Source organism: Nannospalax galili, unplaced genomic scaffold (assembly GCF_000622305.1).
Source record: "Nannospalax galili isolate Female #2095 unplaced genomic scaffold, S.galili_v1.0 scaffold517, whole genome shotgun sequence".
Classification (NCBI taxonomy): Eukaryota; Metazoa; Chordata; class Mammalia; order Rodentia; family Spalacidae; genus Nannospalax; species Nannospalax galili.
In genome coordinates this window covers 704,243-719,896 of record NW_008340098.1, presented here as the reverse complement: position 1 = coordinate 719,896, position 15,654 = coordinate 704,243, and the positions used below count along the sequence as shown (strand labels likewise).

General features: G+C 44.6%; 1 protein-coding gene across 3 annotated transcripts in view; it reads right to left on the bottom strand.

The window, feature by feature from the left end:
* Nucleotides 1–15,654, bottom strand: part of Drc1 (dynein regulatory complex subunit 1) — a 76,811-nt gene that overhangs the window by 21,588 nt on the left and 39,569 nt on the right. For all 3 annotated transcript variants that reach the window (XR_003849827.1, XM_008835000.3, XM_029564459.1), the window contains exons 8-10: nt 8,279–8,418; nt 2,986–3,120; nt 2,399–2,631 (exon numbers count right to left, since the gene is read on the bottom strand). Coding sequence is in view for 2 of the 3 variants with exons in the window: in XM_008835000.3 (XP_008833222.1) it covers nt 2,399–2,631; nt 2,986–3,120; nt 8,279–8,418 (508 nt within the window). In the remaining variant the exon portion in view is untranslated. The remainder of the gene's footprint in view (nt 1–2,398; nt 2,632–2,985; nt 3,121–8,278; nt 8,419–15,654) is intronic.

Genomic DNA, 15,654 nt, shown 5'->3' with positions numbered 1-15,654 from the left:
AAAAAGATGGAAGGAAGGGAGGGAGGAAGCGAGGGAGGGAGGGAGAAAGAAAGAAAGAAAGAAAGAAAGAAAGAAAGAAAGAAAGGAAAGAAAATACACAGGCTGGCAAGATGGTTCAGCAGATAACAGCACTTGCCACAGAGCCTAACTACTTGAGTTCAATTCCTGGAACCCATATGGCGGAAGGAGAGAACCAGCTCCCACAGTTTACCCTCTGAACTCAACACACACCCTGGCATGTGCATGCCGTGGCACACACACACACACACGCACGCACACACACACACACATAAGTAAATGTATGTTAAAAATTTAAAAACTTATTGATTCCTACTAGAAACACAATCCTGGCTTAAAAAAATTAATGATCTGGTGTGGTGGCACATGCCTTTAATCTCAGCACTTGGGAGGCAGAGGCAGGGGGATCTCTGGGGGTTTGAGGCCAGCCTACTCTAAATAGTGAGTTCAAGGTCAGCTGGAGCTACAGGGAGACCCTGTTTCAAAAAGGCCTAAAGAAAAAAAATATTAATGCACATCTCTCCTATTTTTCCATCTCAAGGTAGCAAATGGATGATGGGGGTGGGGGATTCTTTTTTTTTTAATTTCATGTGTATGTGTGTATTGCCTACATGTAGGTAAGTGCACCCATGTCATGCAATGCCTGCGGAGGTCAGAAGAGGCTGTCAGATCCCCTGGGACTGGAGTTATGGACAGTTGTTAGCTGCTATGTGGGTGCTGGGATTCGAACCAGGTCTTCTGCAAGAACAACCAGTGTTCTTAACTGCTGAGCTGTCTCTCCAGCCCCAGGGGGGATTCTTTTTCCAGAAATGTTTAGCAAACAAATGAAACAATGGTAGAGCTTAAAATACAACTATTCTAGTGCTGAGGCGATGGCTCAGTGGGTAAAGTGCTGTGGGATGGTTAATGTAGATTGTCAACTTGACAGAACCTGGAATCACCTAGCAGGCAGGCCTCCAGGCACACCTGTGAGGGACTGTCTTGATTAGATTAGCCTCTGGCCATGTTTGTAAGGGATCATCTTGATTCAGTTAATTGCAAGGATTCACTCTAAAAGTGGACAGCACCATTTCTCTTGTTTGGGGTCCCTGACCACATAAGGGAGAAATCGTTGCTGTCTTCTTCCTGACTGAGGATGTAATGTAACCAGCTGCTTCAAGTTCCTGCCAGCATGACTTTTCCACCATGATGGAATATCCCTTCCTCAAACTGTGAGCCAAAATAAACCGTTCCTTTTTTAAGTTGCTTTTGTCTGGATATTTTATCACAGAAACAGAAAAGGTTGTAACCAAGACACCATGCAAGCATGAGGACTTAAGTTTACACTTGAAAAACCCAGGTTTAAAAGAGCTGGGCACGGTAGCACATGCCTGGAATCCCAGTGCTGCGGAGATAGAGACAGGTGGATCCCTGGAGCCTGATGGCCAGCCAGTCTAGCCAAATCAGTGAGCTCCAGGTTCAATGAGAGTCCTTGTCTCAAAAAATAAGGTAGACAGTAACTGAGGAAGACATTTGATACTGACTCTGGCCTCCACATGCATGTGTACATATAAGCATTCACATAAACATGTACACACACAAGAACACACACACACACACAACCACCACCACCACCACCATCACTACATATACAAACACAAAAATAAATAAAGATACTATTCTATAACTCCAGTGCCACCAATGGCTCTTAGATAGCGATTATCAATGGGTGCTAAAAATCACAGAGACAGACTAACTTTTGTTAGTCCCAACCAGGTATACTTAGCAATATAAACGGAAGTCTCTAGTGACTACAGTGTAGACTAGATGGATGATGGCAACGCTATAACTAAGAGTCTAGAAAGCCATGTGTGCTGGATAGCTGGTCAATACCTTGAGACCTGAAAAAAGGAACTTCAACTGGGGAATTTCCTCTATCTGGCTGGCCTATGGGCATATCTGTGAGACATTTTCCAGATTGTTGAGTGATATGGGAAGATCCAACCTATTGTATGTGGTGCAACACCTAGGCAGGTGGTCCTGGGTTGTATAAGAAAGAAGGCTGAGCACAGACAAGTGCAAGCCAGTAAGCAGCGTTCCTCTGGGCTCTGTGCTTCAGCTCCTGCCTCTAGGTTCCTGCCCTGAGTTCCTGCCCTGGCTTCTATAAATGATGAATTGTGATCAGGACATGTAAACCAAATAAACCTTTTTTTCTCCCCAGATTGCCTTTGGTCAGAATGTTTGATCACAGCAATACAAAGCTAACTAGGACACCAAAGCTACTAATCATAGATCTATGATCTTCTAGAGCTCATTTTTCCTATCTGTAACATGGGTGTGTTAACCTATGCTCTCACAGGGTCCCTCCACTCTCGGGCTCTAGGACTCTATTTTTGGTCACCTGTTTGCAACAGCAGTTCTTCCAGTATTTGTGTGGCTGACTTCCGCTGCTGCAGGGAAATTGGTCCCACATTCTTCAGGAACCAGAAGTCAGGCATCCTCCAGGACAGCCCCAGGTGCTGGGTGCTGATGACCTTGTCTGCATCGAAGGCCCTCTGCATTAGTCCCTTCGCCTCTTCTTCATTCATCAGCCAAATCTCCCGAAACTTCTCCTCATCAATAATGCTGAAGTGTCTGTGAAGGAGAATGACCCAACACAGACAGCCAACTTCAAGGCCTGGCCCCAAGCCCCACAGTGGTCAGCAGGGCAAGAACGTGAGGAAGATCCTTGCATCCTTTGCCTGACCCAACCTCAGGACCCCACCTAGGATAGAATGCAGCCATCCTAATAAGAAATTTTAAAAGACAGGTGGCATATGTGTAGAGGGACAGAGGACATAGCATGAGGGAGTCTTCAGTGCCCTGGGCTAGCTCCAGAAGAGCTGGTGATCTCAATAAAATCACTGCTTCTGTGTCAGTGCCAACTCTCCCTCCTACCCATCACCCCCACTCGAGGACAGGTCCTTAGGACTCAAGTCCCTGGAATACCTCATGGCTTTCTGTAGCTCCTTGAACTGTGACACAAGCCGTTTGTAGTCAGAAGTCAGAGACTGGTTCTCCTCCTGAAACTGCTTTATCTGCCTGGTGTATTTTGATCTCAGGTTGTTAAGGACATCGTGCAGGCTGACGGAAGGGGGAAAGGAGACACAGCAGCTAAGCAACAGGAGCAAAGCAGATTCCTCTCATCCACCTGACTCAGCTCTACCTTAAACCCAGGTGGGAAGGGGCAGAAAAGCCTCCACACACTCCAGAACCTGGCTCCTGCCATGACCCGGGAAAGGAGAGCAACAGGAAGCAATAGAAGCTTCCAGAACAAATGCATTCAAACAAAGCAGAAGCCAGGGCCCAGCCAGAGTCTGCTCAAGAACACAGCTGAAACTTCTTGTCAGGGTGCCAGAATCTAGCCCACCACACATGTTTAAATCATCTAGCCCAGCTATTTCATGATCATGATTTGGAGGGTAATCTCAATTCTGAAACAAGGAAAAAGTTCAAGCTGCATATCTCAAGCCTGTGACATATGAATGCTCCATCTTCAAAGAGTTGGCACTGTGAACAGGTCTAGTTGCACAGTCGTTCACTCATTCATTTATCTATCTGTCCATCCAACAGGAAATGATTCCTTTTGAACCAAGGACTTGTTGGATACAAAGATGAATACAAGTGTGTTTGCCAAAGACAAATGTTAGGAACAGTAAAGGGAACTGGGTGTGGTGGTGCATGCCTACAATCCCAAGACTCTCAAGGTAGAATCAGGAAGATCAGGAGTTTGAGGCCAGCCTGGGCTACATGAGAGCCTGTCAATAATAATAATAATAATAATAATAATAATAATAATAATGAGGAGGAGAAGAAGAAGGGGGAGGAGGGGGATAGGAGGAAAAGGAAAACCAGTGAAGACTAAGAAGTGTTGGGGGGATTTACATAGGCCCCCCAGGCTTTCAGGGGACAAGAGTGGCCCAATGTCTCCAGAAGAAGAGACAGTTATAACAAGTGGGTTCATAGCCAAAAGCACTGTGAACCCTGAAGCACCACAGCTCACAACTCAGTTCCAATAGGCTCTGTGGATAGAACACAGCCCACACAACACACATGGCAGACAGTGTTTGGGCTCAGGACCACACTTCAGTTCTAAACAACTAACGAGGCATCTTACCTCAGTGATCCTCTTGGACAGGACAGAGAAGCTGAAGGGTGATATATATTTTTTTAAGTTTAAAAAGTCTAGGAATGGGGGGGCCTGAGGCCAGGGGCGAGGCAGGATGGCGCCTAGAGGAAATGGCTGGCCAGGGCGTGATCAGACTTGTTTGGCGCCTAGAGGAACTGGCCAGAACATGGCCAGACTTGTTCTGAAGAATCGCTAATTGGCTCCTGTCATTTCCGTGCATCTTGGCAGCGCGTCATCACCTCGCAAACGCCATGCTGTGCTATGGAGAGGGGACTGCATACTCAAGTTCACCTTTAATATGATTGGACACTTGGTTGGGGAGGGGATTTTCCTTTGTGGTTTTGCCTTCATAAGCTCTGTAACACCTGTAATAAACGAGTTCCTGATTGACTGGCTCCCTGTCTCATCTGATTGTCTCCCGGGGAGGCTGTGGGTAACAGGCGGACAGCTCACCTCCCTTTCCCCAGCTCCTGTGTTGGGGCAGGATCCCTGACACAGGAACTAGAGGCTAGAGAGATGGCTCAGCGATTAAGAGCACTGACCACTTTAGCAGAGGACTTGGGTTCAATTCTCAGCACCTACATGGCAGCTAATAACTGTCTGTAATTCCAGTTCCAGGAGATCTGACGCCCTCTTCTGACCTCCATGAGCATTGCACAACATGGATGCACTTACACATATGTAGGCAATACACTCATACACATAAAATAAAAATAATAAAATTTTTTTTAAAAAGTCTAGGAACTGGAGAGATGGCTTGGCAGTTAACACTTACTGCTCTTCCAGGGGACCTGGGTTCAGTTCCTAGCACCCACATCAAGAGGCTCACAACTTGCTTGTATCTCCAGCTCCAGGAGATCTGACACTCTCCAATCTCTGCAGGCAGCTGCACACATGTGGTACACATAAACTCACACAGGCACACACATACACATAAATAAAAAATAAATAGAAATAAACATTTTTTTAAAAGTTTAAAGCCAGGCATAGAAGTAAGTGCCCAGGACTTGGGAAGCTAAGACAGAAAGATCACCACAAATTCCAGGCCAGCCTGGGTCATAGATTGAGGTCCTATCAGGAAAAAGAAAGGTCTGAAAAATAGTCCTCAGTGTAAGAGTGAATGTCTAAACATGTGTGAGGTCCTGGGCTCAATCCTTGGCAGCAGGAAAAAAGTTTCTAAGCTGGGCATGGTGGTTCATGCCTGTAACACCAGTATTTATGAGACTGAGGCAGGAGGACCAGGGGTTGAGGCTGGCCTGACTACAGAGTAAGTTCAAGGCCAACCTAGACTGCACAGCAAGAGTCTGTCTCAAAAACAAGAAAGAAAGGAACGAAGGAAAAAAAAGCTAACAAAAGGAGGTTCAACAAAAGTTCAAAGTTCTCTTTTTCTTTTTCTTTTTTTTTCCTTTCTCTTTTTGAGACATAGCCTGGCTCGCCTGGAATTAGTTATGTAGCCAGGCTGGCCTCACATTTGCAGTGATCCTTCTGCTCCTGCCTCCCAATACTGGGATTAGAGGAGTATATCACCATGCCCAGCTAAAAGCCCAGATTCTTAGTGACTGGTTAGAATCTGTAGATGAAGAAGTCTGCCATGTTCTTAGAAGACACAACCTCACCACACAGCCAAACCTTAACATGCTTTAATCTTGGGCTTCAGCCTTCAGAACTGTGAGAAATAAATTTCTGCATTTTGGTTTGGTTTGGTTTTTTTTGTGATGGGGTTTTGTGTAGCCCAGGCTGGCTTTGAACTCCTGATCCTCCTGTCTCAATTTCCCAAGTGCTGAGATTACAGGTATGTGCCACCACACTTGGCTTTGTCTCCTTTAAACTTGATGTCTTATTCTAGTCTGATCCTCAGAGCCTCACACAATGCTCTAGAACTAAAGAGCAATTCTTTTTAAAACTTTATTATTATTTTATGTGTATGTGTTTTGCCTCCATGTATGTATGTATGTGAACCCATGCATGCAATGCCCATGGAGGCCAGAAGAGTGTGTCAGTCCCCCTGGAACTGGAGTTAGGGTTGCTGTGATGTGGGTGCTAAGAACCAACCCCTAGTCCCCTGCAAGAGCAGTCAGTGCCCTTAACCACTGAGTCATCTCTCAAGAGACAATTCTTAATGGACAAAAGGCAGAAGGATGAAAGGAAAGAGACAGGGAAGAAGGGCAGGAAAGGGAAGAGAGGATGGGAAATTCTGAGCAATAGGTATCTTTTAGTGAGTCACAGCATCTGCACAAAGGCAGATCTGCCCACTGATGCGAGTCAGCCATACTGATATTATTTGCAATAGCAAAAGATTAGAAGCAATCAACATGTCCATCACTAGAGACTGATTAAATAAATAAATCTATACTGTGAAATACTAAGTAGATTTTTTTTATATAGGATCTCATATAATCCATATTGGCCTCAAACTTGCTATGTAGCTAAGAATGACCTTGAACTCCTGATCCTCCTGTTTCCATTTCCCAAATGCAAGGATTACAGCTATTACACCACTATGCCAGGCTTAAGGCAGTTTAACTAATCTGAAATCTCTGCGCACTATTATGGAGAGTTTGTTCTCTTGTTTGTTTTTCAGTACAGGGGAATTGAACCTAGAGCTTCTCACACGCTAGATAAGTATTCCACCACTGAGCTACATCCCCCTACTCTTGATTTTGAGACAGGGTCTCATGAAGTTACCCAGGCTGTCAATGAACTTACTCTGTAGCCCAGGCAAGTCTTGAACTTAAAATCTTCCTGCCTTGACTATATGAATAGCTGGAATTACAGACCTGGGCCACGAGGCCCAGCTAAAATGAAGGTTCTTTAAGATGCACAACAGTGTTTATAGAACACTGTCACAGTAGAGCAGTGGAGGAGGAATGGGAATATGTACTTGTGTTGGTAGACACATAAACAAATACCAGAAGAAACAAATTAATCATTCTTCCAGAGATGAGAAAGAGAAACAAAACTTTCTGTTCCTTTTTTCCTTTCTTTTCTTGAGGGAAATGAGGGGGAAAAGTAGAACTAGAAGAATATATTATGTGAAAAAAGAAAAAAAACAAAAAATCCTTGGGGCTGGAGAGACGGTCCAGTGGTTAAGAGCACTGGTTGCTCTTGCAGAGGACCCGGGTTCAATTTCCAGCACCCACATGGCAGTTAACAACCATCTGTAATTCCAGTTCCAGGGGATCCAATGCCCTCTTTTGACTTCCTCGGGCACTGCACATCACTGGTACACCTACACGCAAGCATTACACTCATACACATAAAATTAAAATAATAAAAAAAAAATTGGGGGGGGTCTTTTTGAGACCCCAGGAGACAGGGTCTCCCTGTAGCCCCAGCTGTCCTGGAACTCACTATGTAGACCAGGCTGGCCTTGAACTCACAGAGATCCACCTGCCTCTGCCTCCCGAGTGCTGGGATTAAAGGCATGCACCACCACGCCTGGAAAATAAGTAAGTTTAGGGAAAATACTTGACAAAGTTTGGGGGAAATATTTTTGGTTAAATACTCTTGCCTTGGGAAGACAACTTAAATACACTGTCTTTTAAAATAAAACTTAAAGAATTTGATCATATTTTGTATGTGTATGAGAGTACTGTGTGCGTAAGTTTGTGTTCATGTCTGTGCATATGTGTATGGAGGCCAGAGCTCAACTTTGGTGTCTTCCTCTATCACTGTAGACCTTTTATGCTGGTTGGTTGGCTGGTTGGTTGTTCTTTTTTGAGACAGGATCTTCCTATAGCTGTAGCTGGCCTGGAACTTACTATGTAGATCAGGCTGGCCTCAATCTCACAGGGTGTTAGGACTAAAGGCATGCCCCACCACAGCTGCCTTTTTTTTTTTTTTTTTTTTTTTTTTTTTTGAGACAGGGTCTCTCACTGAACCTGTAACTCACTGCTTAAACTGGTCAGGAAGCCCCAGAGATTCTCCTGTTTTCTATCTCCACAGGTGAGTACTGGGGATCAAACCCAGGTCCTCATGCTTGCACAGCAAGCACTTTACCAATTCGGCCATCTCCCTAGCTCCACTGTAATTATATTTTTATGGGTTTCCTCCCCTTCTGGATATTCCAGTACAGAAGGGCCCAAAAGAAGGATGCTTTCCCTGCTAACTTACCGGTTAATCTTCCTCTTCTGCTGGGATTTGATCACTGTGCTCTCTTCATCTCTCTTCTTCAGCACCTGGAAGTTGTACTCCAACGTCTCCTGGTTTCGCTGGTATGTCGCTTTCATCTGCTGAAGCTGTTGCTCAAGAATCTGATTTAAATTTAAGTAAACAAACAAACAAATAGACTAATCAGACCTAGTGCAATTTATTATCCCTGAGGACCTCAATGGTTTGTTCAAACATGTCAGAGGAACCTCAGGACAAGCACCTCAATCTAAATTCTTAGAAATTCTGTAAACATGGAGCTGAAGAGTCAGCTCAGCAGTTAAAAGTGCTTGTTGCTCTTGAGAGGACCCAAGTTTGGTTCCCAGCACCCATGTTAGGCACTTCACAACTCCCTGTAACTCCAGCTACAGGTACCTGCCCATAGGTGAACACACACACACACACACACACACACACACACACAAAATAAAATAAATATAGAAAAAAAGAAATTCTATCAATAGAGGCAAATTAAAGGCCATGGGGATAAAATACAAATCAATCATCTGGCAGCTAAAACTGGCATACACACAGAGGGAAGAGTGTTGTGAGAATTTTCAAATGCTACTAACCCTAACCCTTTGCACCAGACCCTTTAATGATATGAAAAGCTGCATTAAAAATGTCATTAAAATGTTACCTGATGCTGGGCATGGTGGCACACGCCATTAATCCCAGCACTTGGGAGGCAGAGACAGGTGGATCTCTGTGAGTTCAAGGCCAGCCTGGTCTACATAGTGAGTTCCAGGACAGCTGAGGCTACAGGGAGACCCTGCCTCAAAAAGACCAAAAAAAAAAAAAAATTTACCTGAAAGCATGATATTTTCTGTTTTGTTCTCTAGAATAGTGATCTTAGTGGTAAGCAACCCACAGTCATTTAAAAGGAGAGACATCTAATTTTTAAGAGAAGGATTTATTTTGGCTCATGGTTTGAGAGGATATAGTCCTTTACGGTAAAAGGCATGTTGCTGGGTAACTCCACAGTGGTGGGAGTGTGAGCCAGCCTGCTCAAATTGTACAATGATCAGGAAGGAGAGAAGGGGACTGGTCAATTTCCACTTGCTTTGTTTGTTGATTCAGCAAATGTTTATTGAGTGGCAAACAGATGTAAGCCCTTTTTTTGGATGCTACTGGGAAAACACTGCTGAAAAGTCATAGGCCCTGTCTGGGTCAGAGATCCATAAGCAAGCAGCAATGGTAAGCATAAACTCAGGTAAGCACAGGGTACTATGCAACCACTGAGAGGAGCACTTTCCTTCTTGATCAGAAGGCCTAGGCCTTGAGGGATCAGGAACAGCCCTGAGAAGATGGCATCCCCAGGTCTACTGAGGCCTGGATTAGTGGGAATTAGTGGGGTGACACTAAGGAGAGAGAGCTCCCAGGAGAGGAGATGCACAGTAGAAGACTCAGAAGCAACGGATTCAGGTGTCTGAGGAGCACAAGCAGTTAAGGATGCAAGGCAGGAGGCAAGGCAGGTTAGAGATGAGGCTGTCTGTGCAGCAGAGCCTTACCAAGCTGACTGTGCTCGTTAGTTTTCGTCAACTTAACACAAACTTGAGATACCTGGGGAAGAGGGAAGCTCAACTGAGAAATTTCCTCATCAGACTGGCCTGTGGGCATGTCTGAAGGGCATTTTCTTTATTGTTAATTGATGTGGGAGGATACAGCCCACGGTGGATGGTGTCATTCCTGAACAAGTAGGACTGGGCTATACAAGAAAAGTAGCTCCGCAGTCAGTGGCACACACTTTTAATCCCAGCACTCGGGAGGCAGAGGCAGGCAAATCTCTGAGTTCAAGGCCAGCCTGGTCTACATAGTGAGTTCCAGGCCAACTGAGATTACAGGGAGACCCTGTTTCTTAAACATATTTAAAAAAAAAAAAAAAAAAAGAAAAGAAAAGAAAAGAAAAGTAGCTGTACAAGCCAGGGGATGCACACCATGGTCTCTGCTTCAGCTCCTGCCTCCAGGTTCCTGCCCTGTTTTAGTTCCTGCCTTGACTTCTCTCAGTGATGAGCTGTGATGTGGAAATATAAGCCAAATAAACCCTTTCCTTCCCAAGTTGCTTTTGGTCAGTGTTTAAGCATAGCACTAGAGAAACAAAACAAGAACACTAGGGATTTAAGGCATCATCCAGAAGCTGATAGGATGCCACTAAAGACGTTAAGCAGTGGAGTCCAGACCCTGGAGAAAGGTCACTTGGACAACTTGTGGGAAAATGATTATAGAGGCCAAATGCAGTGACACACACCTGTAATCAGAGCCCTAGAGAGGCTAAGGCAGAGGGATTGTGAGTTCCAGGTCAGCTTGGTCTACACAGTGAGATCCTCAAAAAATTATTTGTGTGTATTCATGTGTGTGAGAGTGCACGCATGTGTGTGTGAAGGTGTATGTGGAAGTCAGATGCTAACATCTGGTTTCTTCCTACATCACTCTCCACTTCATTTATTTATTTATTTATTTATTATTTGGTCTTTTTAAGACAGGATCTCCCCAGCTGACCTGGAACTCCCTATGTAAACCAGATTGGCCTTGATCTCACAAGAATCCACCTGCCTCTGCCTCTTGAGTGCTAGGATCTAAAGGGGTGTGGTACCACACCAGCTCTCCACATTATTTTTTGAGACAGGATCTCTCACTGAACCTGGAGCTCACAAATCTGGCTAGGCTAGCTGGCCAGTGAGCTCAGAGATCCTCCTGTCTCCACTAGCCCAACACTGGCTACAGGCACATTGCTACCATGCCCAGCTTTTTATGTGGGTGCTGGTGATCCAAACTCAGGTCCTTATGCTTGTGCAGCAAGCACTTTACCAACTGAGACATCTCCCCAGTCCAACTACCTTTTTTTTGTTGTTTTTTTTTTACAATTAGAAAAGAGCTGGACAAATAAAATACAGTTCTGCTACCATGCTCCAGCCTTTGCTGAGTAGAAGGTGGGTGATTTAACATGTGGCTTTCTCCAAAGCCTTCTTCCTGCTTCCCTCTGCTAGGCTACAGACTCTTGTCAACGAATGCACAGAGAATGATTCCAGGCAGCTATTGTAATGCCTCTTGGGGTCATGTTAAAGAACTAGCTGGGAAGTGACACAGAAGAGGAAAACACAGGAAGATTGGGCAAGTTTGAGGATAGTCTGGTCTACACAAGGAGATCTTGTCTCAAAAAAAAAAAAAAAGTAATGAGATTTTTCCATATTGGCAAAATTTTATTATCATTTAATGACATAATACTTTTATGTACTCTTTTATCATATATTAAATAGTTATCATGTAGCATAATATTTTACTATTTCCCTATAGCTATGTATGTTGTTTTTATTAAATATTTATTTGTATCCTAGTTTGTTTCTTCATTGCTGTGACAAAATACTCTGATCAATACCAACTTGAGGAGGAAAGGGTTCATTTAGTTTACATCTCCCAGGTCACAGTTCCTCAGGGAGCCCAAGGTAGGAACTCAGGCCAGGAACCTGTAGGCAGGAGCTGGAGCACAGGCCATAGAGGAATGCTGCTTACTGGCTTGCTCCCCTGGCCCCTGCTCAGCCTGCTTTCTTATGCAACACAGGCCCACCTGCCCAGGGGTGGCACCACCCACAGTGGGCTGGGCCCTCCCACATTACTCAACAATCAAGAAGATGCCCCACGGACATGGCCACAGGCCAGTCCAATGAAGGCAATTGCCCAATTAAGGCTCCCTCAACCCAGGTGTGCCAAGTTGACACGAAAGCTATCCAGCACAATTTGTTTGTTTGTTTATTTATCTATTTGAAAGCGTCTCATTATACAGTCTAGGCTGGCCTCAAATTCACTATGTAGACCAGGCTGGCCTCAAACTCATAGCAATCCAACTGCCTCAGCCTCCCAAATGCTGGGATTACAAGGCACGAACCACCATGCCAAGCATAATTTCCACCTCCTTCTGGGGGTTAAATCAAGAGCTTCTCACATGCTAGGAAAGCATTCCACCACTAAACAACATCCTTGGCCTTTGTTTATTTCTTTAAGGTAGTTACTTAAAAGTGAAACAACTTGGTCAAAGATTCTCAGTAAATGGCTTTGCAAAGAGCTATTTATGTTCTGTGCGCCACTGGTGGAGTAGAAGTTCTCACCCCAGCATACCAGCTTGAGCAGCTTTCAGGTACGCCACAGAGAAAGGCTTGGAGTAGAGAGCAGGGAGCTGTCAGGAGCTACCCCTCCCCTTCCAGACCATGTCTAATGTTTAATGTTGAAATTTCTGATGTGAACAAAAGCCTTCAGGGCCCATGGAAGATATTCACAGCAGAGTCAGTTCATGCACAATGACCTTGGCTCTGCCTTCCTCTAGGGATGGTCCAATGTGTCTCCTAGGGGGTGCAATTCTTCACTGCAAACTAGTCATGCTGCTCTGAACATGACTCCTTCTAGGCATAACCTGTAGGTTGGTATCAGCCCACCAAGCCATATATGGGCATGGGATGGCCAGGGACTGGTCAGGTGGCTCATCACAAGTCCAAGAAGAAAGGCCCATGTTGGATATGACTATGTGCCAAAGCATGAGCAGACAGAGGAGGGTCTCCAGAGTCACTCCAGACAAGGAGATGACAGCAAGTGGCTCACCCAGTCATCTCTAGGACCCAAAGTGCATGAGTGTCTGCAAGGGTGGCTTCCAGAGACCTCATGCATCCCACAGATTTGCACTGAGTCCCTATCACCAGAAAAGCATTGCCCAGATCTATCTAGCCACAGGTCGGCTTTTATATTCATAATACAATGAGCATGTGAGGTTTTTTTTTTTTTTTTTTGAGACAGGGTGTCCCTGTAGCCCCAGCTGTCCTGGAACTCACTATGTAGACCAGGCTGGCCTTGAACTCACAGAGATCCACCTGCCTCTGCCTCCCGAGTGCTAGGATTAAAGGCATGCGCCACCACGCCCGGCTCGAGCATGTGAGTTTTAAATCAAACTCTATCATGTGAACTCGGATGCAAATTTTATTCTTAAAGACAGACAATAACATAAATACTATGTAAACGAAAGATGTATTTTCCTACATATGTTTTAAAATATATTTTGCCTTCTTTTGAAAATATGGTAGTGCTGGGTGTGATGGTTCATGACTTTAATCCCAGCACATAGGAGGCAGGCAGAATGAGTTCCAGGCCAACTGGGGCTACATGAAAACCCTGTCTCAAAAACCAAAACACCAAAAAATATAAGATTTGGAGGATAAAATCCAGGGCTTTGTGCATGCTAGGCAAGCACCCTACCACTAAGTCATACTTTAAAATATATTTTGAGGGGAACTGGAGAGTTTGCTCAGTGGTTAAGAGCACTGGCTGCTCTTGCCAAGGACACAGATTCGATTCTCAGCACCCACATGTTGGCTAACAACCGTCCATAACTCCGGTTCCAGGGGAATTTGACACCCTCTTCTGACTGCAGGCATTACACGACATGACACGGGTACACTTACATACATGCAGGCAATACACTCATATACATAAAACACAAAAATAATAAATAAAATATACTTTAAAATATATGTACTGAGGGCCAGAAAATGGTTCAGTGGATAAAGGTGCTTGCTGTCAAGCTTGATGACCCAAGTTTGATCCCTGGGACCCACATGATGAAAAAAGAGAATTGACTTCTGTAAGCTGTGTATACACACACACACACACACACACACACAAATAAATATATTATGAAATGAAAAACATCACTGGTACCAGCTTTTCTGGTGTTAGCTTTATGAAGCTACTTCCAGTATGTCTCTGTACCGAAAACAGTATAGAGAACTCAGAACTAAAGGACTTCAGTTTTTTCCTTTGCAATTTGAAAGAATTTAACTATGTGCTGATTTAATAGGCAAAACCCAAGAACAACCAGACCCACACAAACAAAACTTGTCATCTGATTGTTTGAATTTGCATCTCTTTGCTTGCACGTGTTTGAATATTTATTACCCATTTTCTTCCTCTGTTACAAACATTAGCTCCTGCTCTTTGCTTTAAAGCAATCTTGGGGGGCAGATGCCTCAGGCACTGTCAGTGTGGTAAACACAGAGCAGAAGCCCCAAGCCCTGCAGGCTCCACTAGACCTCAGATGTAAGGCAAACTCCCACTGGGCTCCCACAGCGGTGACACTTAGAGGCATTAGCAGTGTAGTCAACATACCTGCAAAACTCGGCAGCCCGGCAGCCCGTGTCTCTCAGAAGCTACCTCCACAGGGCACAGTGACTTGGTCTACACACTGCTCATTTGTTTTCACTCCTAGGCTTGACATAATTTTAGCACCAGTATCCCATGGTTAATCATCTCAACATGAGAGTCATAGTTTGTTGCTGTTTGTTTTGAGAAGCATCTCATGTAGCCAGCTACTCAGGATCACAAGTTCAAGGCCTACCTAAATGGGACCCTGTCTCAAAATAAAAAGAGGGCTGGGGATGTCACTCAGTGGTAGAGTGCTTGCCTAGTGTGGATGAGGCCCTAAATTCAATCCCCACTACAAAAATAAATAAATTTAAAAAAATGGAAAACCTAAAAATAAAAGCATTTGTTTCCTATCAAGAACTAACCTAAGCTGAGTATGGTGGTGCATAGTAATCCCAGCACTTGGGAGGTTGCAATGGTTTGAATGAGGAACGTCTCCCATGGGCTCGTGTGAACACTTGGTCCCCAGTTGGTGGCATTATTGGGGGAGGTTATTGAACCTTTAGGAGGTATGGCCTTGCTGGAGGAAGTATGTCCCTCGGGGCAGGATTTGAGGGGTTAATAGTAGGGGGTGATATCTCTCTCTCTCTCTCTCTCTCTCTCTCTCTCTCTCTCTCTCTCCCCCCCCCTTCCTGTGACTGGATGAAATGTAACTAGCCAGCTTCCTGCTCCTGCCGCCATCCCTAGCCCTACCTGTCACCTCCCCACCATGGTAACCTCTATCCCTTTGGAACCACAACCAAAATAAACCCCTTTCTCCTCTGAGTGAGTCACTTTTGGCCATGATGTTTATCTTGGCAACAGAAAGCAAAGGACAGGCTGATGCAGAAAGATTGGGAATTATAAGCCAACCAGAGTCACATGGGTCCCAGGTCAGCCTGAGCTAGGCTGTCTAAAAACTAAATAAAAATTTAAAAACAACTATACCAAACTCTTTCCAGCAGCTTTATTTTGGGATGGTGATAGCAGAGGGCCAGCAAATCCCTCTCATATGCATAACATAATGGCTACAGGTTTCTCTAACTCCAGTCACTATACATGGCCTTAACTGGCAGTAAGTACTTAAAAGAATGCATTCTTTGTCCTTTTAAAATGTATTATAAAGATAGACCTGGGCCAGATTTTCCGTGTGTGTGTGTGTGTGTGTGTGTGTGTGT